Here is a 24,758-nt window from a genome sequence, read left to right on the forward strand (position 1 = left end):
GAAAAAAAGGAAAAAGACAGCAGGATGTTTTAAATGCCTACAAAGTCCAGAAAGATTCCAAAACATGTTATGTTGTGTGGACTATGATTTTTGAAATTAAATTGAAATTTTTTGAATGTTTACCTATACATTTTTAGAAATCTTGTTCAATTTGTTTCATTTTCATATAGTTTATTCAGTTTTGTGTTGAAACACGTGATTCTAACAAATGTCATCACAGGTGATCACTGAAAAGTCGGAATGTGTACCTAGCAAATGTCTGTATTTACTGATTTTGTTCTTCATTTTTAACATAGATTACCTATTTAATATAATAGAAAACCAGATTTTGTAAATCCCTTACTAAGAACCCTGATGCAGAAAAGAATTGACAGAAGCCTTTGTAGTCACGTTCACTCTGCAAGCATTTTATTTCTCGTGACTACTGGAAAGTGCAGTTAAATAAGTAGTCTGGGATATGGTGCTAGACCCACAGTTTGGTGCAGATCTCATCAGGTTGTACATAGAAGTGAATAAGTTAATGCACAATTTTTATCCTCCTATGTTCGGAGATTTCAAGTTGCCCTGTCCATGCCCCATTTCTAGATGCTTTCAAGGCCAGGTTGTATGGGGCCCTGGGCAACCTGATCTGGTGGGTGGCAGCCCTGCCAACAGCAGAGGGTTGGAACCAAGTGAGCTTTAAGATCACTTCCAACCCGAGCCGTTCTATGATTGTCGCACATCCTAAAAATTTGCAATGGAAGCATGAATGTGTTTCAGGTTTCTACATATACTTAGAATTTGGATTTTTTTTAAAGTGGACATGCACCTCTCTAATCTTCTGAAAAACATTCTTAACTACAGCAGTAGAATCTCAGAGCACTGTCAAGAAGCTACTACCCTGACACTGTGTTACTCTTCAGTCCCCAGTCTCTTGTAAATTGAATTGGTCTGAGTTAAGTGTCTGTTTTTAACAGTAGATGTAATTCTAACGCCATTAACCTCTTGATTTTTGCAGTTCTAATGCTCTTAACCACTTAATTTTGATCTTGAAGGCAGCAGAACCTGAATATCGCTGAAATTCATTTTAATTATAAGTAAAATAATACTGTATTCCATACTAAGTACTGCATACAAATAATGTTCAAAATATCCTAAAATTACCTCTAAAGGTAATTGGATGTTTTGAAACACATGTGCTTTAAGTACCATTTTTTGCCTGAACTATCTTTATTTTTTTTTTACCAAATAATTCTTTATTACTTTATTGAATTTAGACTGCAAAACAAACAAACAAACAAACAAAAAAGTCAGGACACACCTTCTTGACAGAAATTATTACGTTAATGTTCACACAGAAGCACATAGGGCTTTAGTCCCAAACTTGACGCTGCCATGTTCCATATATGATCCTTCCAGTCCCACATCTCATTTCCTGAAAATCCCAGTCCAACATAAGATGGGATCTCTGGACCCATATTAATTGCATGTGTTTCTTTTGGGAAGATGACATGCTTTGGTCTTTTCACATTCACCAGAGGTTATTGTAAACATTAAAAAAAAATCTAATGTGCTAATAAGTCCTGTTCTAGCAAAAGATTAGGCAATAGAACTAAAGCATAAAATACATCAAACACCACTTCTAGATCATACTTAACACTTAAAGGTCTTTCTGTTTTAGTCGCTATCTCAGCCACACTAGGGGAACTAAGGAATTCTTGACTGTTCTACTCTCACTTCTACTCCCACTTTAAGACTCCTAGCACCAGCTTTCCCTGTGGATTATTTTCATCTTGCTCCATGTCCCTGCCTTTTCTCCGGTTTCCCAACTACTTTCAAACATGCCCATAACTCTTCCGGATGCTGTTCTCTAGTAGGGATACTAGTAGGGATGTTTTAAGAGGAAGTGAATGTTACCACTATTTTCTCTGTGGATTTTCCCTCCACATCTTTTTTCTTTTTTTTACTCCTTTTTTTCCTAGTATTTGGTTCATGCTATATTCATGTTTCTTCATGTATTGTCTCTTAAGATGAAAGATTATTTCCAGCATCTTGTATTATCACATCTTGCAGGGTAGAGTGAAGTTGTTCAATGCCAAGTAAGAGAGGTTTGATTTTATGTTTTAAGAACTGCATGATCCTCTGGCAAACTGTAATAGAGGAGACTGGGGAGTGCCCAAGCAACAAGAGTAGGACAGAGAGACACTGCCAATAGTTTTTCCAACCTTGGCCTTAGAATCACAGAATTATACAATATTCTGAGTGGGAAGGAACCCATAAGGATCACGGAGTCCAACACACAGAACCACTCAAAAATCAGACCGTGTGACTGAGAGCATTGTCCAGACATTTCTTGAACTCCAGCAGTTTGTGACCACTGACCTGAGGAGTCTGTTCCAGTGCCTGACTACCTCCTACTAAATAATCTTTTCCTCAAAGCCTCCCTTGACAAATCACTCTAATATTTTTCTTACTGTGCAGCTTGATTTATTTTTTATTCCTTGATATATCTGACCCAAGTGTCATTTGATGCGATTTAATCCAGTTATTTCCAACCTTACTCAGAAGGTGGAGAGCAATTCATTCCCTCCCTAGTCACGACTGCTTATTTTAAGAATGATACTGTTATCTGCTTAGCAATTTCTTCTTTATTTTGAATTATCCCAGCTCTTTGCATTTTTTTCCTCTATTCTAGTTTCTCAAAATTCACGATCATTTTTATTGTTCTGATCAGATCTTTCTTTAATTGATCCATATATTGGTAGTTCATGGAAATTTATGTTTATTTTTTTCATGGTTCCTCCAGCTCAAAGGTTAATATTACTTCCATTTGCCTTCTCATATTGAAATTTTTAAAAATACAGATATCAGTCATTTCTTATGCGCCAGAATCTACATTTGGCAGAGTTCTGAGATCAGACATACCTCCTTCATATGTCTGTTAGACTTATGGTGCAATTAGAGGGCTATTGGCAGGACAAGTACCCTTCTGTGATTTCATGGGAGAATCTGGAGAGAGAAAAGTGTCACTGACTGACAAAACAGCGACAAGCCTTAAGACAATGAGATGGGATTCTGCAGGAGGAAACATATTTATCAGTGGGAGAAATTTCTCAGACATGTATGTGTAAGACAGAAAGGTGGAAGGAAAGCTGCTTTAAAATATCATGCTGCAAGTATTGGGGATTTGTTTTTTTTCCTTTCCTCTTTGAAAAGCAACGTGGCAATTGTAGACAGTGCTGCAATGAGATGGCTGTAGGGAAGAAATTCAGCAAATTTTGTTGCTAAGATAATAGCACACCCTTCAGTAACTACTAGCGAGAACATAGATAAGTATGTGCCATATAATTTTATATCATTTATTTCCTAGCCAATTCACTGCTATGTTCTCATATTTGAAAGAGATCATGCCTGAGTGTATATCTGTTTGTACAGAAATAAATGTGGTATCTCTATAAAGTTACATGAAATGATTCAAAACACAACATTCCTTCACCGCTTCTACTGCACATACTAGAATTTCTATATTTTAAACATCAGGAAGGACAGCCTGTGGAGTATGAACAATTATAATTCCTTAGGTGGTGATATTCTAAAAATGTGTTCTGTAGTTTGGATGATTTCTAATATCTACTGTAGCACTAATGGAATTTTCCCCGAGTTTTAGAATATCTTTTCTGGTATTCCTTGGGCCTGTTTTGTTTATAAGCACATTCTTCTCAAAAATGTTTTTATAGAGCCCTGACTGTATGAGCCGTATTAACTTTTTTCCAGAGATTTTATCTAATGGAATTGTAATTTTCCAGCCAAGAAAACTTTGTTATAGAAGAAAAGTTCTAATTACACTGCTTTTATGAAGTATATAGAAAGAATGGGATTATTAAGTGAAGTGGGATTTTGTCTTATTTTTCTTTTCAATTTGCATTTTTACTATTTCCCACACAGGAGAATAAAATTGATTGCTGCAAGCTTACCAAATGCATTAGTTTCAGAGGTACAATACGTGAGAATTTCAATTCCATTCCGAAGTTTTATACTGAATAGAAGTATCTGAATAGTGCTGCAGAGCTAGGAAAATCTTTGATGACTTCTGTTCCACATTTGGAACGTGAAGGCTCTGCTGCAGCCCTTAGTGACTCAGCCCCTCTATAGAAATGGAACAAAATAAAAGATTCCAGAAACCTTTACAAACAGTTTTAATTCTCAATAGAAAGCAGAGATGTTTGCAGTTTCCTAAATTGAAAGTTCCTTTTGCTACATGAGGATTATTAAGTGGAATGACCATTTCTTAATCTATGGAAAAAGATGTTACTGTATATTAAGTGAAGTTCTTTATGATAGTGGTTTCCATGGAGCAGGTGAATTTAGGGGGGGGGGGGGGGGGAATCTTTGCCAGTGCATGTGTTACACGAGACCTTATTTTTGTCAAGTTATAGGAACCTCAAATTTCAGTATCATTCAGCAAACACTTTTGAGATAGTTTCATTACATTGCTACATATGCAATCAGATCAAAACTAACATTATCTCACTTGGTGAGACTGGCATTCAAGCAAAGGAAGGCTTCATTACTATAACATCTCTCTATATACTCATGTTAGAGACCTGAACTAGGCAAGCAAATCATCCTTGTCCTCAACCATGTTTATCTGAACCATTAAAACACTGAGCTCCATCTAGTTCTGCTTTGCCTGCCCATGTCATACAGAAAGAACCTTATGCCAACAGGCACACTGTGAATGGCAATAACTCTTTAACAATGAACCAAGGTTTAGGTGTTTGCCTTGTTAGTACATTGTGCCATGAAGGGATGTTGTTTTATTATAACAAATTAGAACAGACCAGAGTAAAATCACAATTTGCCCTTTTATATATTGGCCCTGTTTTATTTAAAGCACATGTAGCAAATGAAGAGATTTGTCCAGAAATTTCCTTTGCCTGTATAAGGAGGTGCTGTCAGAGTCTTCTGAGACCTTCGCTTTCCTGCAGAGCAAAGGAAGGCAGCAGCATGAGCATCTTTGTGTCTTGAACAGTCAGGTTTTGCTAAGTTTGTTAGCTTTGTCACTGCAAATGTTAGTCACACCTGACCAAATCGGTCCTGCTTACTGCTGCTGCTCCCTCTACAGCCAGGACTAACCACATGCCACCTTGTAAATCCTTGCTCTGAGGGTGTGTAGATGACTTGAATAACTGGGGTCTACATTACACTATGTGGACTCTATCACAGCCTCTCTCCCTGATACTATTTGGATTAGGCTCTTCTGCAACTGTGGTCTTGATGAGTACACTAGAATCTCTCTTTTGAAGGAATTTTGCAAATACAGAAGTATGCAGACTGTAATTGAGAACTACAGGGAAAGCACTGGCAGATGATAGTCTTATAAATAATTTATATCTTCCTTGAGTGTGTGAGCTAAAGAAGGGTCTGAAATAAAAGAGTTGAGCAACCAAATGCCTTCACCTTGCTGTAGCACAAGCAGCTGCTCTAACCATGAGATGCTGCAAACACTACTGCATCCATGTGGAAGAACAGTAATGGCCTTTCTATCCAGCATGGCTGTGGTGCCCAGGGAGGTTGCAAGGTGTCCATCTGCAGAAATATTCAGTGCCCCATAACCTACTGTGGTTTGAGCAGGGGTTTGGACTTCCAGAAGGTCTTTGGAACCTCAATTATTTTATGCTCTGATGAGCCCCTTGTTCAGTTCCTATAGGCTATTTGCATGCAAAAACTATAGTAAGCCTGCCTGCATGCTCTGTGTGTTTGAGTGATTGCTAAGTTTGTGAAAATAACTCCTGGACAAAAAATAAATTGTCTTTTTCTGTGCCAAAGCAGTGTTTCTCCAACAAGCCTCTAAAAGCAAATATAAATATTTGATAGGCATTTCATTAAGTGTAAGCACTTTTTTACCTCAAAAAAAAAAAAAAAGATAAATGAGATGTATAAATGTACTGGGAAAATATTGCTTTTGTATTTTACACTTGAGATAAATCACAGTGGAAGCTGCTTGATAAGATGTAGTTCAATTATATGATGTATTTTTCACAGCCCATGATGCTAAAAGTAAAAAATTGTACTTAGGGGACATTTATTGGCTAGTAATAAAGTAAAAAAGATTTTATGATCTCAAACATTGCTGTATTAAATATTAACATTTTTCATCTGAAATTGCAGTGTATAGCTGATACCTCATATAAACAGACAATATCGAACAACATGTTGATAAGCAAAAGCACATTCTTCTCAGTGGTTTTATCTATCTGCATTTTTAAACATGCAAGTAATTATTTTCACGTGCTTATACTATCTTCTCATCCGGAAGAATTAAAATCTGCATCCTGTCATCTATTTGCCAGATTACATTTTATGATTAGCTATATTGTCATATAAATCTTATTCATGTGGGTCAAACTTGTATTCAGTATATACTAAAGGGATTATCAAGAAATCTTTTATCATTGCCTCACAGTCAGTTCAACCTCCTGCATTAAGATGATGACGCTGCAGGTATTTTTAATCCTTTCTTTACGAAGTGGATCCCAAGTCAGAGAATATTGCTTTTCCTGGTAGATTTACTACGTTTGAGTTACCTTACTGGGACTTTCATGCTTTCTACCTCAAGTGAATACAGGTGACATTTGTTAGGATTAAAGGCATACTTCCTCGTGTTATTTCTTGATGCAGAGGGATTTGTATCTCTTTATTGCAGACTGTATGCTCGTTGTTGCACATTAAACTTTAGCAATGACGTAGTATTACATTTTTCTTCTACTCAAGTAAACCACCCTGTTTTTTAAGTTACCCTCCCACTCATACATTCTGTCTACATGAAGGGACATTTGCAAACATTTCCCCTTGTTACTAAGTCCATGTCAACTGCTGCCAAAAATTAAGCACTGTGACAATGACACCTGCTCTGAGTTGATTTGATGACACACTGCCCGAATGCTGTCAGTAGCCAGCCACCTGTTCATATTACTAATTCCACTGAAGCTGAACCTCTGGAAATATTTTGCTAAGCAAAGATAAAGCTTTACTCAACATCAACTTTTCACACAAAAATCATAGTAAGTTGTAACCCCTTCCCTGTGGCTCCATATACAGTTAGTCTTTATTTTATATGTCAGTGTCTTCCTATGTCAAAATTGTTTTATGAACAGCTTTGTATTTTTTTACTTAGGGCTTTATTTCTTGAATCTTACTTTCACCTCTACTGCTTTTGTCCTACAGATTCTCCTAAATCAAAGCCTTCCTAACTTTCTGGTTGAACTGTGATGGTATATTCCTCTTTTTAATCACAACTGTGTTGTGATTGAAAGGATACATTTGAAATATATTGGCACTATTTTTTACTAGGTTCCTTTGATCAGTGAATGTAGAGGTTAATACATTTGCACGTGTAATATTTTCCCTCAAACAGGATGTATATTGAGACTATGTAAGTACTTAACTCAGTGGTAAGGTATGCATTATTGAAGGATACGGGCAGAACATTATTGCTGCTTGTCCAGTGTTATGGAATTACCTTTGTTAATTTATATTTATTTTGGTTTTGCAGAGGAAGGATGATCTAATCGGCTAAAATTTGCTGGCTTTTGTTTTCATCCACTTAATTGAGTCCACATGGCAAATCAGTCTGTGCTGTTAATATACTGGAGTCATTTTCAAACACATTGAAATCTGTGACAGTTACTGTTTACTGTTCTGCGCTGAAACATCATATGGAGTTTGATTATAGGCAGAATTGTTATTAGAGAACAGATGTTGATTTTCTCACTTTTCTGGCTATTCTTATCTGTTGTTCTTAATGAAAAGAAACTGTTTGCAGGTAACTACAGCACTACTCCTTTCTTTCTAAGTTACCTTACTGAGTCTTCTTAATTTAGGCAAGAACTGAATCTATTTGCTGGATCTGTTTAATCTTTTTATCTTATTTTACTTTAAAAGGTGGGAAAATTCCCAGTCTTATTATTTTTTTTCTTAAATAATGACAGAGAAAATATGTTTCTAATAAATTCTGATTTGTTTTCATTTTACATCTTTTCCCTATAGATAAGCATACACAAATTAGAGCATTGGTTTTTACAGTTGTCTGCCCAGTAGCCTCAAGGCAAATAAATAATTACACCACCCAACTGGAGACACTGTAATTATATCTTTCTTCAAGGTTATCTTCTGTGAATCTCTTTTTCTACTTTCTTAATTTTTAACCTAAAAAATACTGTATACTGTTGTTTTTATCTTAAAATGACTTGACAATATTTCCAACGTTGGAAAAGAATCTTCAAGAATGCATTTAATTTGCACAGATCTCCAGCCCTGATCCTAGAAGGCAGTCTGCAAATACTGTGAAATGTAGCCTTTCGAGAGATGTTCAAAGTCAGCATTCCGTTCAGACTAACAATGATGACTTCAGAAAGAGAAGAGTCAGGCCAGTAGTGAATGCATATTTTTGAATCCTGCCATCAAAAGAACTTAGAATGCCTGAAGAAATACATTTGAGTTTATTAGCCAGAACTTACGTTCAGCAGCAGTTAACAACACTCTGTTTCTAGACATGAAAGGCTGCTTTCAGAAGATCAAGAACCTGATATTTCTTTACAAGTTTTCCTTGGCCTAGCTAATGGCCCAAAAATGTTGCTTGTACATTTAGAGTTATGTGAATGGCCCTTACATTACACTCTCCCATTACTTTTACAGTAATACAGAGAAGAATGTAGTACTTAGTTGTTAAGCACATTTGTAGCTGATTTGTTTTCTTTGGGAATATAGTGTCTCTACAGGCTTGGTGGTAAAAGATAAAGAAGGTCTTGTCAGAAGGAAGAAATAGCCATTTCTGCCTGTAATATGTGTTCCTATGGCACTACCCATACTGTCATATTGGCAGCAATAATATTGTGATGAAAGTGAACAGTGAACACAGAAGGGGTGAGAATCTCTTATACTGAAATGAAGGCCGTGGAAACATCCACTTGTGGTTATTAAGTACTGGTCTACTATTTTCCAGAATACTGTAGTTTCAGATCAACTGAAAAAGGAGGTGAGTGAAAAGGGAGAATGACAGAAAAATCGCAGCTTGTGAAAAATAGTAGATTGATGACACCATAGAACAGCCCTCTTTGTATACTGACTCTCTGTGACCCAGGTTGTGGTGACTTGAATTCTATCCTATGAAACATTCTCTCATGTTTTGAAGATGAGGATTGAATTAAACAAAATACACCTTGCTAGTGTGTTTAATCAGATTTTTATTGTTTGTTTTTTTTTTGTTTGTTTGTTTGTTTTAATTCATTCCTGTGAGAAACAAGGTGCTTTATAAAGCCTTCTTTGCATGTTCTTTGAATGTTCTCAAATGTTCTGTGTAAAAGCTTGTATTTTTTCAACCCACATTTCTCTGGATAGATGTACAGTTTTACCATAGGATTTTTTTTTTTTCCTCAACCAGTTATAGTAAGTGGCTTGCCCAGAGAGGTTGTGAAATCTTGTCCCGTGGAGATATTCAGAACACAACAGGGCAAGCCCTTGAGCTAATCGACCCTTCTTTAGGTAGAGAGTGAGCATAGATGACCCCTAGAGGGGACCTAAATTAATCTGTGGTTCTCTGATTATAATCGAGTCTTTTGTCACACACTATGCATGTTATTCCTCAAGAAACAAGTTTGAAATGGCCCATTTATGTGAATGTTGGTGGTCTGCCAATTATTATAAGGTGATAACTTATGACATTGTTGTCAGGAGTCAAAGCCAAACGCATGCTCCATTTTAATGTTTGCAAAGTATTATATTTCATCTTCTGCTCCCTTTATTGCTCTGTTTTTATTTCTTTGTCATCTAGACATCACTTTCTAGCAGATTGCTCGTGTCAATAAACAGTTTTCTCATTTACATTTCCAAGCTGAGCAGTGTTAACATTGATTTTTGTTTACATATTCCTATAATGTGAAACTGTGTTTATTTCTCTAAACTTTTTAATGAGCTGAGTCTCTAAAGTCAATTATAAAAGAACAGTTTTCCTCTTAGTGGAACATTAAGAAGCCAAAGGATACAAAGGGGTCTAAATACTAATATAGCAAAGATAGTTTAGCAGATTCTATCCACTGAAGTATTTTTGTAGCTAAGATAGAGCTATTGATATTTTCTTTCAGATGCTTTGATTTGCAATTTTCTCCTTAGATTAGGTGAATGTGACATTGCATTCAATTACTCTTCTGTAGGGATTGTTCTTTTAGTTCCAATCTTGCTTATCTGAGTCTTTCCATATGCTTTCTCTTATGAACACTTAACATGAGGAAACTCAAGTGAACTGGATTTGCATATTCATAATTTAGCATTATCATCTCTTCTGAAAATAACTGAGCCTCACAAATGCATATTTGTTAGATCTTCTGTGGACAAAATTACAATATCCTGATTGAAAAAAACAAAACAAAACAAAAAAAACCTATATCTTTAAAGATCTGTATTTATTTTTGTCATAACTATCTGGAATCTTTTCTTGTTTCTGCTTGAAAATGCATAACATATAAGAAATCAAATTTAGTTAAATATAGGCTTCACTTGTGAAATAGCTGTTACTGTGACTGTCGTACTTTGTGTGGCTTAAATTAAAGTGTGCTGGAAAATGTATATAGCATTCATCAGTAAATTTACAGACTGTTTTAAATCAATTTACTCAATTTCTCATCTATTGTTAGTGTGTCAGGACTTTACTAGAAGTTTCTTTGGTTTAGTTTGGTTTTCATGCATGTTGCTTATGAAAAAAAATGCCAGTCCTCTACTGACTTAACCTTAACCTCTTTGGGAGTAGTTTGCAGGAAACTTTTAGAGAAGCAAAGCATAGTCTTGGTTGCATGCTATCTACTTGCTAAGTCTCAGACTTAAGAATCCCCAGTAAGTTGTAATGACTAAGAATGAAAGTGAGGAGCATTTAATGTAGTACAAAGTCTAAAATACTAGGAAATCATTCCTTACACTCTAACTAATTCTTAAAACTAACAAAATTCCTGCCTGACTTTCTCAGTCCTCATACTTTCCTTCTCTCATACTCCGTACAACTTCACTTATTTCCTGGGTATTCATTGAATTCAGCCTTTCTTAGTTGTCCTGTTAGTGTGATCCATTTAATTGTTGTAAACTGAATCTTTATGACAGTACCATTGATTTTCATTAGAATTTGTACAATTTGTCTTCCAGTATTAATATGTGAATATCCGTGTTCCCAATAAAAGCAGTTTCAGCCAATGCTGTTGTAGTTTTCTTGAAAAGCACTACTTCTCCTCCTGAGAGTAAATAAACCTACATTTTTCCCCTTCTCTAAATTGCACATTCACTGCTCATTGCTGGACAGCCTTCTATTAGGTAACAACTGTTCCAATATGAATATGCTATGTAAAGCTCACTTGAAAATACATGCAACCCATAGGAAAGAAAACAGTAGTAGAGGAAAGAGTTAGAGATCTCCTTGCTTCTGTGGTCATGACCCTAAACTATCATTGGCTCCTGGCAATAAATCTGTGCTGGTGGCATCAGACATCCTCTTTCCTGCTGACTTTAGTTGTGACATTCAAATTCTTGGAGACATGAGTGAAAATAGAACCTATGACTCTACCTGCTGAACTTCATTATATGTCCATGTCATTACATTTTTTCTTAATTTCCAGATGTATCTCCATTATAAGACTCACAAAGAGACATCTGTGTCATGATGAGTACAGAAATCAGGTCATTTTATTTTTAGCTGAAGTTCAGGACCAACTTTTCTCCCACCCCACACTTGGGTAATGCATAACTTCATCTTAACCTCCTGTCGATGCCTTCTTTTCCATGAGAAGGAAATGCCTGTACAGGCTGGAAGGAAGGCAAAATGTCTTTCAATAAACCAGAAGGAAAATAAGTTGACAACATCAAAATACAACAACACATGCTTTAGGAAGAGTCGGGAAGTGGGAGGGCTGTCACAAGGCAAGAATAGATATTTCTTTCTTATCTGAAGAATTAAGCCTTGGTGGCTGTTTTCTTTTTCTTTTGCAGTCATCTCTAACAAACAGTGACATCATCTTCGTGAAGTTGCATGCCCCTTGGGAGGTCCTGGGCAAATACGCTGAACTAATGAATGTAAGAATGCCATTCAGGTAGGTGTAGTTGTATTTTGTCTTCACACTTTACTATAAAGCTAAAGTAAAAAATAACACCAGAATGCACATGGAAAGCTTGTCTGTGTGATACCACACACTCTTAGAAAATATAAATGGAGTGTCATACATACCATATTCATTGTTCTTTCTTGTTAATGCCTGCGTGCGATTTCAATAGAGTATTGGTTTGAAATTAAGGTGAGCTGTAGCAGTGCAGCTGTTTTCATGGGGTATTCTATCCTTAGGCCCTTTAACCCCTTCACTGCTGGAGCCCCCTGCATACTTGTGCGCTGCTGTTTTTTAAATGGACATTTCATTGAAATCAATGGGAGGTCAAGAAGATCCAGGTACGTAAGGCAGCACAGAAGGTGCATGTCTGTTGGGCGTATCTGGTATGTTCAGCACCTGTAAAATTTCTGCTTGTATGATGCATAAGTTCAGAAATGCAGATTATAAATACATATCACTTCTAGTAGGAGCTGTAAGTGCTTTGTCTGTGGAGAAAATAAATTTCATTGAATGCCACTGACAACCAAATTCATTTCACATCATCATTCAGATTATTTTGGTCACATTTAATATTATTTGCATGTTGGGCTATGGATTTTTTATTTTTATTTTTTTTTTGTGTAAAATATCAATTTTACTGTGCTGGCTATCAGAACTGTTAGAATAGCTTGAAGACTTCAACTCAAACTGACCAAAACCCATGAACTGAGAGGACTTGACTTTTCTTTTAATTAGCAGGGTTTGCTGTTGCTTAATTCCATTTATTTTAATGGAATTACTCCTGAGCAAGATAAGGATCAAATCCAGAATACGCAGCTAGTGAGTTGATGTTTTTTGCAGGATTTCTTTTCCTATTTTCTTCTTGCTTAAGGACAAAAAATTGTCTCCAGTGTGACACAAGCTCTGTAATGTTAAGAACATTCTGGGAAAATTGGATATGAAATAAGGACTAAATTGCAGGCGTATTCTGTATGAATTGTGTTTTCTTTTGTTTTGTTTTTTGTTTACACAGCACATCTTCAGCAACTCATTCTTGAGCTTTTGCTGCTAAAGAGAAAAAGGCAAAGGGCATCACAAGTCATTACAGGATGTTCATGTTCTTTTTTAAAAAACATTCTAGCCATGGAAACAATTGACTAGGCCAAAAGTGTACTTTCTCAGCATTTCTTGGCATTCCTTGAGAATCTGCTCTAGTAAGAGGATAAGATCTCATGATTAAGAAATACAACAGGAGCTCATATTTTAGTTGCTGTGAGCAGTTTGTTTTTTCCTGGTCCCAAGTTCCATTTCTGAGATCCATTTCTCAGCAGATAGAAAATTAGGTGCCATACAAGTTATATATAAAAATGTGCTTCACAACCATATCTTCATTCTTTTCATATCTACAAAGAGATAAATATTACTGTCCTGTTAGGCTGGAATAGTCCAAGGTCCAAGCATCAGTGAATAAAACCCTGTTTTGAAATGGTGGTCCCAAAAGGTCGATAACTCTGAATATTTTAAGGAAAATCAAGAAGCAGATGGCATCATCAGTAACACTTATGTTTGACCTTTCTCTGTTCCTGCTGAATAGGGCAAGAGATGCAGTACTACCTTGTGGAAGATTTGGCCAAAGGAGTCTGTGATCTCTCTGTAGTGAAGGTCACAGTTGTGGTCACGGTTGTAGTGTAATAGTCACCTCTCAGGAGAACGAGAGCAGCAGAGTGGGACAGGAGGTGGACATCCCATTCTGTATCTACACAGGATGGTTAGGGGCTGCTGCCCTGGGTAATATGAGCCCTGTAAGGCCCATAGAGAAGCAGATCATGGAACCATAGAATCACCAAGATTGGAAAAGACCTACAAGATCATCCAGTCCGACTGTCCACCCACCACCAATAGTTCTTACTAAACCATGACCCTCACTGCAGTGTCTAAACGTTCCTTGAATACCTGTAGGATTGGTGCCTCTACCACCTCCCTGGGCAGCCCATTCCAGTGCCCGACCAGTCTTTTGGAAAAATAGTATTTTCTAACATGGCAAAATGAAGAGTGTTTGGTCAGCATGCATCTGCTTGTGCACCCCGTCTGTTCACTGGTTCCCCACGTGCACCTCCACACAGCTTATTGCACTGACAATAAAAATCAGCAATGCCTATACAAGGGGCAGAGGGAGTGGCTGTGTCCTGGGCTGGGTGCTGAATACATACTGAATGACTTATGTAATCTGTATTCTGTTTTGAGGGATGATGCTCCAGGTTGGCACTGCATGTGTTACTGGCATATTGCAGCATTAAGCACCACTCCCCTGACTTTTCTAAATGACTCCCCTACTTTTTATCAAATGTGGTTTTGGTAATTCACTGGTGGATCTGAGATGCATAAACGATAATTTATCCATCTTTGTATTGGTCCCGCAAAATTCCTACAGCTGTTTATGGACTTCTTGGAAATAGACACATCTTTGGGTCCCTGTCTATCACACATGACAAGTAACAGAAAAAGAGAAGACAATGAGAAAACGATGACCTCCTTGCAATTCAAATGCCACCAGAGTCTGTGTGGCTTCCTGTGACAGTTCTGTAATCTCTCTTTAGTCTCTTCTTCCACCTCTTACAGGCTTCTGTCTTCAATCTCCTTTCCTTCCTTGCTAGTTCATACTGTAACTGACGATGGGTTTTCTTCTCGACTGGCTTCATTTTTGCTGTTCTTCCAGGAGAAAAATCTATTACCTGCACCGCCGATACAAGTTCATGAATAGGTGAGTACAATTCTTTTGCTGGCTCAGTTTACGTCAATTTGGACCAGATCACTAAAATAATGGTTAAGGTCAAACTGGAAGTAAACGGTTATTAGTGGTGTTTCTAGGAAGGTTGGAGGGTGCAGTTACACACTAGTACATCTGAAGAAACAGATACAGCACAGTTAAACTTTAAAGGCATTTGCCATGCAAAAGAGGCAATTCATTTTACCACTGTTGCCTTTTTTAGTAACAGGGAGATATTTTTTGATTGATGGAGACTTTTGAGAAAGAATAAGTGTGTTTCTGCAAACTCTATTTTCATATCACTCATTTGGAAGTTCTGGGGGGATTAAAATACCACAGGTACTGCTTTTTTCATTTTCATGCACCTGGCTTGCTTGTTACAGTAAATGGTGTTATTCATTTATTGCTTCCTCTGTGAGGATGCTTAGTACTTCGTTGGTAGATCAGAATGCAATGAACCATATCCATCTCTGATGTGAAGCTACTGAGCTTGAGAGATGAATACTTTTGAAGAACCTCTGAGGTCCTTTCACTTAGTTATTAAATATCTTCAGGTTATACTTGATCTATTTTGTGCCTGACTTGATGAGATAAAAACTTCCAGTCTACGTTTTCTTTCTGATACCTCAGGCAATTGAATGAAAATGTCTCCAAAGAGCCCCCAAAAATATAAAAGTTTGGCAAAGACCAGCTCATATTTTGACATTTAATGCCGCGGTGCTGTTGATGCAGTTTTCAAAAGGGTCCAGCATTTGATTTACTGTCTCACTCTGAGATCAGTGGAAAGACTCACATGAACTTCTGAGGGATAAGAATTAGATTTGAAAAATCTGCATATTGAAGAAAATAGTTGTATCATGCTGCAGATAATTTCACTAAATGAACGTTCATGGGAAAATGAATTATGTATTATTGCTTTGCTGCATGAGCATATTAAAAAGCTTTTTATATATTAAATCCCATCGTACTGTGCTGGTGATTCAAGAGTACCATCACTGATCTCAAATTATGGCATGTGCTTCTTTTACACTGGCAAACACCCAGTGGGCTCTTTATGGAGTTAAGTCATACTACGCAGTTGGCACCAGCTAGTAAACAAACACCATTCTTCTGAACACTGCTCTTCTGGTCAGTGTTTCCTTATTTGCAATGTCCAATTTCAGTGAGTACAAATCGCCTGCTAACTTCAGATTTTATTGGTATTTTAGTTAAGACACAACCGCTTTCACTACAGCAATAGATTGAAAGGAAGGATTAAGAGAAGATTCTAACATTTGTATTTGGCATATAAAATTTCACTTTACATTCATTTGCTTATCAGTCAGCATGTGATTCACAGTCAGAATCAGGAGTGCAGTTTTTTCTGTGTTCTGGGTATTTTTTTTAGTTCCTGAGTGACGACAGTGTTTGGCTAAATTCACTTTTTATGGCCAGCTCTGTGACTAGATGCTTGAGGCAGAAAAGCTGAATAGTCCTGGTGGGAAAGGAAAGAAAACATATGCAGCTATATTTTCATTTATGTTATTACTCAGATCTACAGGCACAGTGAAAATATTTCCTTTACTAGTTCAGTGAAGATTAGAAGCCTCGGTCCATTTTTTGAGCTAAGACAAATGTTATATTGACATTGAGGAAAAACTAATATTAGAGGGCTTTTGTTTCAGGGAAAGTCCAGAGAAGGTCTCTTGCAACTTATCAGTCTCACTTGAATTTTCTGTCTGAAAAGTTCTAGTGGTCCCAAACTTTCAAATAATGAAACTACCCTAATCTGTTCTAGAGGAAAGGAGGGGAATCAGGTATGTATACAGTATCTAGAACTCGACCTGAGCTGTGGTTAAAAACTTAACTAAAATCATATCTAGCTCTACACTGTCCATAAAGCTCTGTCAAAGATGAGCCAGAGATAAAATCAATCACAAGTCTAAACAATTGTTTTGATTTTTCAAATTTCCTCTTTCCTTTGGGAAAAAAATACAAAAGATTCTATCCCTACCCCACTTTCTAGTGATAAAACTGAAATTATTTGAGAAATCAGTTTGTGTGTTAAGCACAATGTGCATATTTGGAAACAGGACACTGGGTAAAGGCTAAGCCTGGACAGCAGAGGCATGGCCAGGACTGGAGTGGGATGTGTCTTTGAGTCACCACATGCATTGAGACAGTTGATTTTTGCTGTGTGAGGCTAACAAGTGTTTTGTGTGGGCTTTTTTTAAGACTTTAAGAAGGAAACTTTTAACAGCTCTGCCACTTTCCTCCTTCATTGTGGTTAATTTTACAGTGCCTCTTCACTCTGTGTACGGTCTTGCTCCTGTATAGGCTTCCCTGTTTGCCAAACACCATTCCTCCTATTCAGGGAATGTGAAGCCCAGGTTAGCCTTGAAAAAGCAATAAAACACATACAACTCTCATGTCTCTTCTTAAGAGAGGATAATGTTCAGTACAGAGCCTGCACTGATGACTCATAGTGCTGTTGGGTAGCCTGGATGCATTTTAAGCATGGTCATTTTTCTTTTTGAAGAAGAAAACTATTTTTTTACTAAGGATGGCTCTGCTGTACTCCTAAGTTGTCAGCTGTGCAGAAAGTCACTGCAACCTTTCTAGACCTGCTTGCCAGCAGGAAAGGAGCAAGCTCACTAAGCATGCCAAGTAGTCTGAACCTTGGGAGTGGCAAACCAGTGAAATTCTGGGCATATGCTCAGTGAGAAGCCAACATGAATAATGTATTGTTCTTAATCTGTGAAAGCACTGTCTTCATTCCTGCATGTGCTGTGATAAACCTGCAGCACACATATCTCAAATGTGCACTTGCAGAATGAATGGGAAAGGGTTGCAGATTAGCAAGGGCATTAATAGCTTAGAGAATTCAAATGATTTTAGTCAACAAATAAGCATGGCCTGGCATATTTAGAAAATCCTTCTGCCTGATTCCTCTTCCATTTTCCACACCCAGGGTCACTAAGTCTGCTGAACGTACTGTAATACAAAGCTTGTAACCTTTACAGAGGAAAAAGCTGGAAGCTAAGATAGAGGGAATCCCCAGGAGATATCTTACTTTTCCCTTGTCATTCCTATCAGTCTCTGCACAGACTAGCTCAAGGGTGGGAATCTGGAAAGGACAACTAGAGACTTACAACAGGTCTGTCCCTTCACAGAGCTGGGATCTGACAATGTCTTCCACTCAGGCACAGACACTTGCAAACTAATTCTACCTCCACTCTGAGCTTCTGGACTGGGGTGAACAATCAATACCCATTAAGAGTTTCTGATAACTTTAGTATAAGTCTCATGTTGTGCTCATATAGGCATTGCCATTTTTCTCATCAGTTCTGATGGCATATTTACACCTCTGTTCCCATTTTATTCACAGATAAGAAATACACAGATTGTACCAGAATGGATAGGGCTTGTGTGGTTACAATTTTGAATTGAATATCCATGTTGAAAAATAAGCATTAGATGTCCAAGTTGAAACATGTGAGGAGAAAAGGTTGAATATCCCAGGAAACATTATATGTATTTTGAATGGAAGTATGTAATTAATTTGATGTTACTGTCCTACACGCTTGGCTATATGGGTATAGATTTCTCTCCCTCAAATTGTGCAGAGCTCACAGCATTTTCTGGAGTCGCAGAGTTATTGGACTGGCTTACGATGAAAGAAATATAAAAACACCTAGATTTCCAGCCTTTGAACTTCATCTGCAACTGGTCTTAAACTTCGAAATATATTGGTTTATGCCCCCTAGCAGGAAAGAATTGCCCTGTGACAGAAGTATAGGCATGCCCATAACTTGTCATCTGATTTTTGCGGGCAGAGATTACTATCTAGAACTTGAAGGTGTGAGGGAGGGTAGGGTTCATTTTGCCAGACACATCTTCTCTTTGTTATGTGTTTTCGTCATAACATTTTCATTATAATGTTTAGTTTGGATGTGAATTTGTTTTAGATTGTCTCCTCCAGACATCTCTGATGATTCCATTTCCTATAATTTCAGTGTGCATCTTTCCATAAGTACTCTTGTGATTAAATCCAGCTTAATCTTATTTGCTTTCACCTTCTATATGTAAGAACCTGTGCAGCTGTCACCAATTAATCTGTACACTGAGTATTTTAGTTTAGGGTAGGCTATAGTATTGCAAGACAAAACAGTTAAACCAAATGAACAAAGTAGTCTATTTTGTATAGCACCAATTGCAAGGTAAGAATCAGTACAGAGGGCAGGAAAAGGATACAGCTTGCTGGGGTTTAACTTTCAAAGCTCTCTGTCATAGTCTATACTGTTCTCATGTTTATATGTCCAAAGTCTAATATGTTAGCTAAGCCTGAAATTTAAATTAAGTACATAGCTGATAAATAAAGGCTTAGAGAGTAGCCATGACCTTAATGGGCTTAGAAAGATTTTTAGCAGCATGGAACATTGGAATTGTTTTTCTGCTGAGACAAAATAAGATGCTCCTTCACTGAAAGCTGGTTATTAATAATCATGTTAAGTGTGTATTATTTGGTCAAAAATGTCAGACAGTGCTTCACTGGTAGCTGTAGATATTGTGGCCTTGTTTGCCAGCATATGTTCTCTGCACTGAAAAAATGTAATTAAAAAACAAGATATTTCTCACTCTCTCAAATGCTCACACTTTTAATGTATTGCAGGATCGAGAAACAAATAAGCAGGTTTCGAGGATGGTTACCTAGAAAGCCTATGAAACTGGACAAGGAGACACTGCCAGATCTGGAAGAGAATGACTGCTATACTGCTCCATTCAGCCAACAAAGGATCCATCAGTGAGTACTTTATTAATTCACAAAATCATAACTGAATTACAAAACTAAAATCAATTTATTAGCGTATGCCTTAAAAACTAGTGACTTCAGATTAGTTCTTTGTCACACAAAGGGGGAGAGAGAGTCCTGAGAGAGCATAAAGTTTATCTAATAATTAAATATCCAACTCAAAGCTAAAAGAAATCAATAGGAAAGTTCCTTTTGATTCACTAGAATTTCAGTTACATCCCTAGTTAACTGACTAATTCTCTCTTGGGTCAGAACTGCCTTTTTTGTGTATGTTAAAGATGTGCTTAAAACTTCTTATTCAGCAAACTTCTTATTCAGCAGTTCTGTTCTAAGTATAATCAATATTCATTCTTCTAGCACTGATGGTCAAAATAAATGGATACTGTACTTCATGCCTGGTTATGTGTGTAAAAGGACAGTGTCATTTTGCTTGAATTTCTCTCTCTTTAGCTTTTGCAGAAACAAAACTGCTTGCATGATGCCAGTGTTAAGGTCAGTTACACTGGTCCAAGCATACCAAATGCATCAGTTTTGCAGCAGTGGTACTATAGAAACCATTTGACCAGTAGAAGTACTTATTCACTTGCAAAATGCAAAACAGAAGAAGGCTTAAACATTTCTTTCAGATCCCAAGTTGAATTTTTATGGCTAACTTTGGAGGAAGAAGGTGTCATACAGTTAGGGACTGTTTGTGGCTTTGGGAGTGGATGTCATCGACCTGAGAACAAAGTCACAAAGAATTGGCAGCGCTGACCAGGGTACTGACAGAAAACTGTGGTGATATGGAATGAATTACAGGCAAATCAAAGACTAACAGTAAAAAAATGTGTGATTTTATTTGGGGTGAGGACAGGCAGAGTTACTGCTATTTGAATAAACCCTTCATTCAGATCCCTTACTTTGGGTGAAGTGTTTTTCACGGAGTGCATTTACTTACTGCAAAACGAGTTAATAAAACGAAAGCCATCTGCTGTCAGTAGTGTCAAGCAAAGCAAGTTCAAAAACAGCAGAAAAAACTAAACTAGGTGCAAATCCCAGAAACTCCCCAGAAATTGTGATATTTTCTATTTTGCCTCATGTTTAGTCTTCAATTCCTGTAATGAGAGGACTGATATAGTGCAGTGCTGCCTGAGCTGCTTTACTTCTCCAAAAAGCTGTTGGTTCTGGGAGGATCCTTGTACTCCCATCGTGCTCCAGCCTGTTGACTGTATCTGTCTTATTCTCCTTCACAAGGTCTTTGAAATATAGTGACTTGTTCAATATTTGTGTTGTGGCTTAACCCAGCAGCAGCTAAACACTACACAGTCATTCACTCACTCTCCGCAGTTGAGATGAGGGAGAGAACTGGAAGCAAAATAGAACTTATGAATTGAGATAAAAACTATTTAATAAGACAGAAAAGGGAAACTGAAACAAAAATGCAATTATAACAGTATGTATCTGTACACATATATACGTTTCCACAGTGCAATTATTCTCCACTTGTCAACCAATGCCCAGCAACATCACAACTGCCCAACAACAGATACCCCACTAGCAATGCAGCACATCTCACCACCCACTGACTACCTTTTAATTACACACACTGTAGCTGAAGGTAGCACAATTCTTCTTTCTATCCTGAATTTATGTGCTTTTAATTTTCTAAAGTATTGTTTCTTAAATGAGCTTGTTCATCTTTTATGTTTGTCTCAGTATTGCAATATGAGTCTTGAATGTCTTCCTTTCTTCACAGTCTCAGATGTTTTTTACCTCACTGAACATTGGTAGTTTACCTCTTTTTTCAATCTACTCAAGCTTTTATATTCAAGTCTCCAGTGTGATATGGATGATGCTTGAAACATAGTCTAAGTACAGTCTTCACTTCTGATAGGCACTGTTAAAGACAAGGAACAACAGAAAACTGACAGCACTTAGAAGGTGGAGCCAGCAAAAAAAGAAGGGTAAAATTCATTGTATTTCCTAAGCAATAGGAAATCTCTTTTTGGAGGAAGGAAGTTCTGTCTGGCTGAGGCAAGCATTTTGTTGGGATTTTGTAGAATTGAAAATGATAATTTTCAAGATAGTCTTCTGAACAGTATCTCACTTCTGCAGCCACAGATTAGGAAGGGCTTTATTTACACCAAACCATTTCTCCTGAAAATTATCAGTTGCAAGAATGCACAATTCACTACATCCGAAAAATGTTTTCCCTCAGACATGATGGTAATTAGTTATTTTTCTACTATGTCTTAGTTATTTTATGTAGTGAGCTGCTAGTCTGCTGGGAATAGTTAACACTGGTAATTATCTGCAATTTCTTAGGTAGCGGTATGCTAGCTTGGAAAATACTTCTAATTGCTGCTTAGAGATTTCAGACTTCATATCAGGAGCTCTTTTATTTTCCCCTTCCAAAGGCGACGAACTCTCTGCTTAAATATTAATATACTATGTAATTGAATAAAGTCCCTAAAATAATTATTTAATATTTCAGTAAAAATTAAATTAAAACTTTACACAATTTGGGGACTAGGACAGTACCTGGATTAATTAAAATCAATTAAAAAGTAAAATTAACAAATATACCAGAGATTTGTGCAACTTTTCTCATTTGTACTGAGTCCCCATGTACAAGAAAATACTGTGTGCGTCTTACTCATACAAGACAAAACAGCATTTCCTTGTCTTTTTCTCCTGCAAAATAAACAGAAAAGTTAGAACAGTTTTTTTGTTTGTTTGTTTGTTTGTTTGTTTGTTTTTTCAAATGGGTATTGGACACAGATTCAAGAGTTAATTCTGCTCCTACTGGGTTTGTACAACTTGTAAAATTGTCAATGAGAATGCATGAACAGGAATCCATTGGCAGTTTGCTCTTTGTTGAATTCACAGTTATTTAAGGGCTTTCTCTAGATGACAGTTGGTTATGTTGTGCTTCCTCCATTGAAAGTCAGTTTGAAATCTCCAGTTCAGAATCTAATTAAGAAAGCTAAAAATATAATTTCAAAGCAATTAACCTTCAGTGACTTGTCATGTCTCTTACAGTGGGAATGTAAGAGCAGTATTTCCAGCATGACAGTTTCTAAAGGGACTTTAATTAAGGATCAGCTCTGGAACCTTTCCTGGCAGAAGCACTCTCATTATCTTCATTGGGATTTTATTTCTTTTTTTATAGTTTTTTTTTGTGTTAGGAGAGCTCACACAAACAAGGCTTACAGAAATAGGCTAGTGGCTATAACTCTTATGGAACAAATCACTGGATTTATTATCTACCTATACATTACCCTCACAAGGAATAAAAATACCAGTGTATTAATCCTTGCTTATTTTTTGCCTTAAAAAAGAGGTGACAAAATAACTAAAACTGAACTTTCTCCTAAACAAAGCCTGAATCTGAAAACAAGTTGCATCACTCTTATAAATATTCAAACCTTTTCGCATAGTGCAATTCTATCAAGAGCAGCAGAAATAGAACAGCTAAGGAAACTGTTCCATCTGAAAGCAGCAACAATTGAAAAACTCCATGGAAAGTCTCTGCTTTGTGCATTTTATAGCTCAGTAACACCTGATGGATGTTTATCAGCACCTAATTTGGAAATATCTTCAGCTTTGACTTCTGTGAACTGAAATTTGAAGAGTAAGATTCTCCACAGACTGAAAAAGTCTTTTTCTTTGAATGTGGATGCAGTAGATCATGAATGAGCCCTGATAATGAGTCTGTGAATATGGATTTATCACCCCAAAAGGTGACAACTTGGAGCAGAAAAAGTTTGAAGGAAGAACGCCCAAGAAATTGAAAGCAAGAAGGGTGGTGGTACAAAACGATAAATCTTCCACCAAAGTGCATGATTCTCAACTGACAGAGGCAACCTCCCTCTGACTTTAGATGAAAATTGTAATCTCCACCAGCACTGTTGTAATTAATGTCACTTGGGATATTTTCATCCTTTTAGTGCCTCCCAGTCATTTCTGCCTGTTTTTATTCCCTGCACCAGTCCCTTTGGCTGTGCTAAGACCATTCTTTTGGGGGTTGTTCTATAGAAAATTTCACGGAAACGATCAAGATGATCAAATGACCAAAGGCAAAACAATCCTCAATTTTTATTTTTTTTTTTATTTTTCAAAAATTAAACAAGGTAAGTTTTTGTTTTGTTTTGTTTTAACCTTTACAACATAATCTCTATCCATGCCTCCATGAGTATGTTAGAGAACACTGAAGGACATGTTCTTGACCTACTTCAGTTGTGACTTCTCCCTCTTCTCTCCCCTTCCTGTCCCTATATGCATTTTAATGGCACAAGGATGGGCAGGGCCAAACTCTGCAGCTCACATTTGCTTTAGTTCTGGAATAGGCAGAGTTTTTTTGTGGTAGTATTCATACTGAAGTGTTGACAGCTGTTTCTCAAGCACATCTGCTTGTTCCTTCTTGGCCAAGTGAGTTCAACAGCTACAGCAGTACAATTGCTAAGTTTACAAATGAGTGCAAATCTGTACAGTGTTCTTTTAATCAAATAGTTTTTATTTCCTTTTAAGATTGAACACTGTTTGATTTTAGTCTTTTTTTTCTTCTTTTTTTTTTTTTCACTCATGAAAATAGAAGCAACTAAATGCAGAAAGGCTGTTAAGCTACTTGTCCAGAAAAGTGGTTGAAAGAACTGCTGATGGTTGCAGAATGTCATAGTCATGATACCAAAAAAGCAACATTATATCACAAAGAGAACTGATAAAAGCTACTGATTTTTACTATTACCTGAACCACTGTTTACATTCCCATTTGAATCCTTCAAGAGCTCATAGATAATGAAAATTACTGTGCTGGTTCGATTTCAAAAGTTACCTTTAACATTCAGTGCTACATAGGAGGTAAGATCTTGGAGATTAAAGTCAGACACAAGAAAATGAAACAGTAGGAAAAATGCTAGTTATTCTTTTCTGTTTTAGTACTGTCTTAATGTCTCTCTGCTGACACTGGAACAACCTAATGCCTAAATCCAGCTTCAGCTGGATACAGTGCTCTTCTGTTTGCTTCAGAGATTAGGCTGTTTTTAATCTGATTTCCTTAACATTATGAATTATGTGATAACAGCATTTCCTTTTTTTTCTACTGACTCTTATTTTATGTGCT

General features: G+C 36.9%; 1 protein-coding gene across 7 annotated transcripts in view; it reads left to right on the top strand.

Annotated features, from left to right (window-relative positions):
• The window catches only part of ANO4 (anoctamin 4), a 186,501-nt gene that overhangs the window by 113,957 nt on the left and 47,786 nt on the right, over positions 1–24,758 (top strand). For 4 of the 7 annotated variants that reach the window (XM_072342020.1, XM_072341990.1, XM_072342001.1 and 1 more), the window contains 4 exons: positions 12,007–12,107; positions 12,356–12,457; positions 14,815–14,859; positions 19,517–19,648. In XM_072342020.1, the coding sequence (XP_072198121.1) occupies positions 12,007–12,107; positions 12,356–12,457; positions 14,815–14,859; positions 19,517–19,648 (380 nt within the window). Of the gene's footprint in view, positions 1–12,006; positions 12,108–12,355; positions 12,458–14,752; positions 14,860–19,516; positions 19,649–24,758 lie in introns of those variants that run through there. The other 3 variants (XM_072342034.1, XM_072342010.1, XM_072342038.1) reach the window with 3 other exon arrangements.

This window comes from Excalfactoria chinensis, chromosome 1 (genome assembly GCF_039878825.1).
Source record: "Excalfactoria chinensis isolate bCotChi1 chromosome 1, bCotChi1.hap2, whole genome shotgun sequence".
Taxonomy (NCBI): domain Eukaryota; kingdom Metazoa; phylum Chordata; class Aves; order Galliformes; family Phasianidae; genus Excalfactoria; species Excalfactoria chinensis.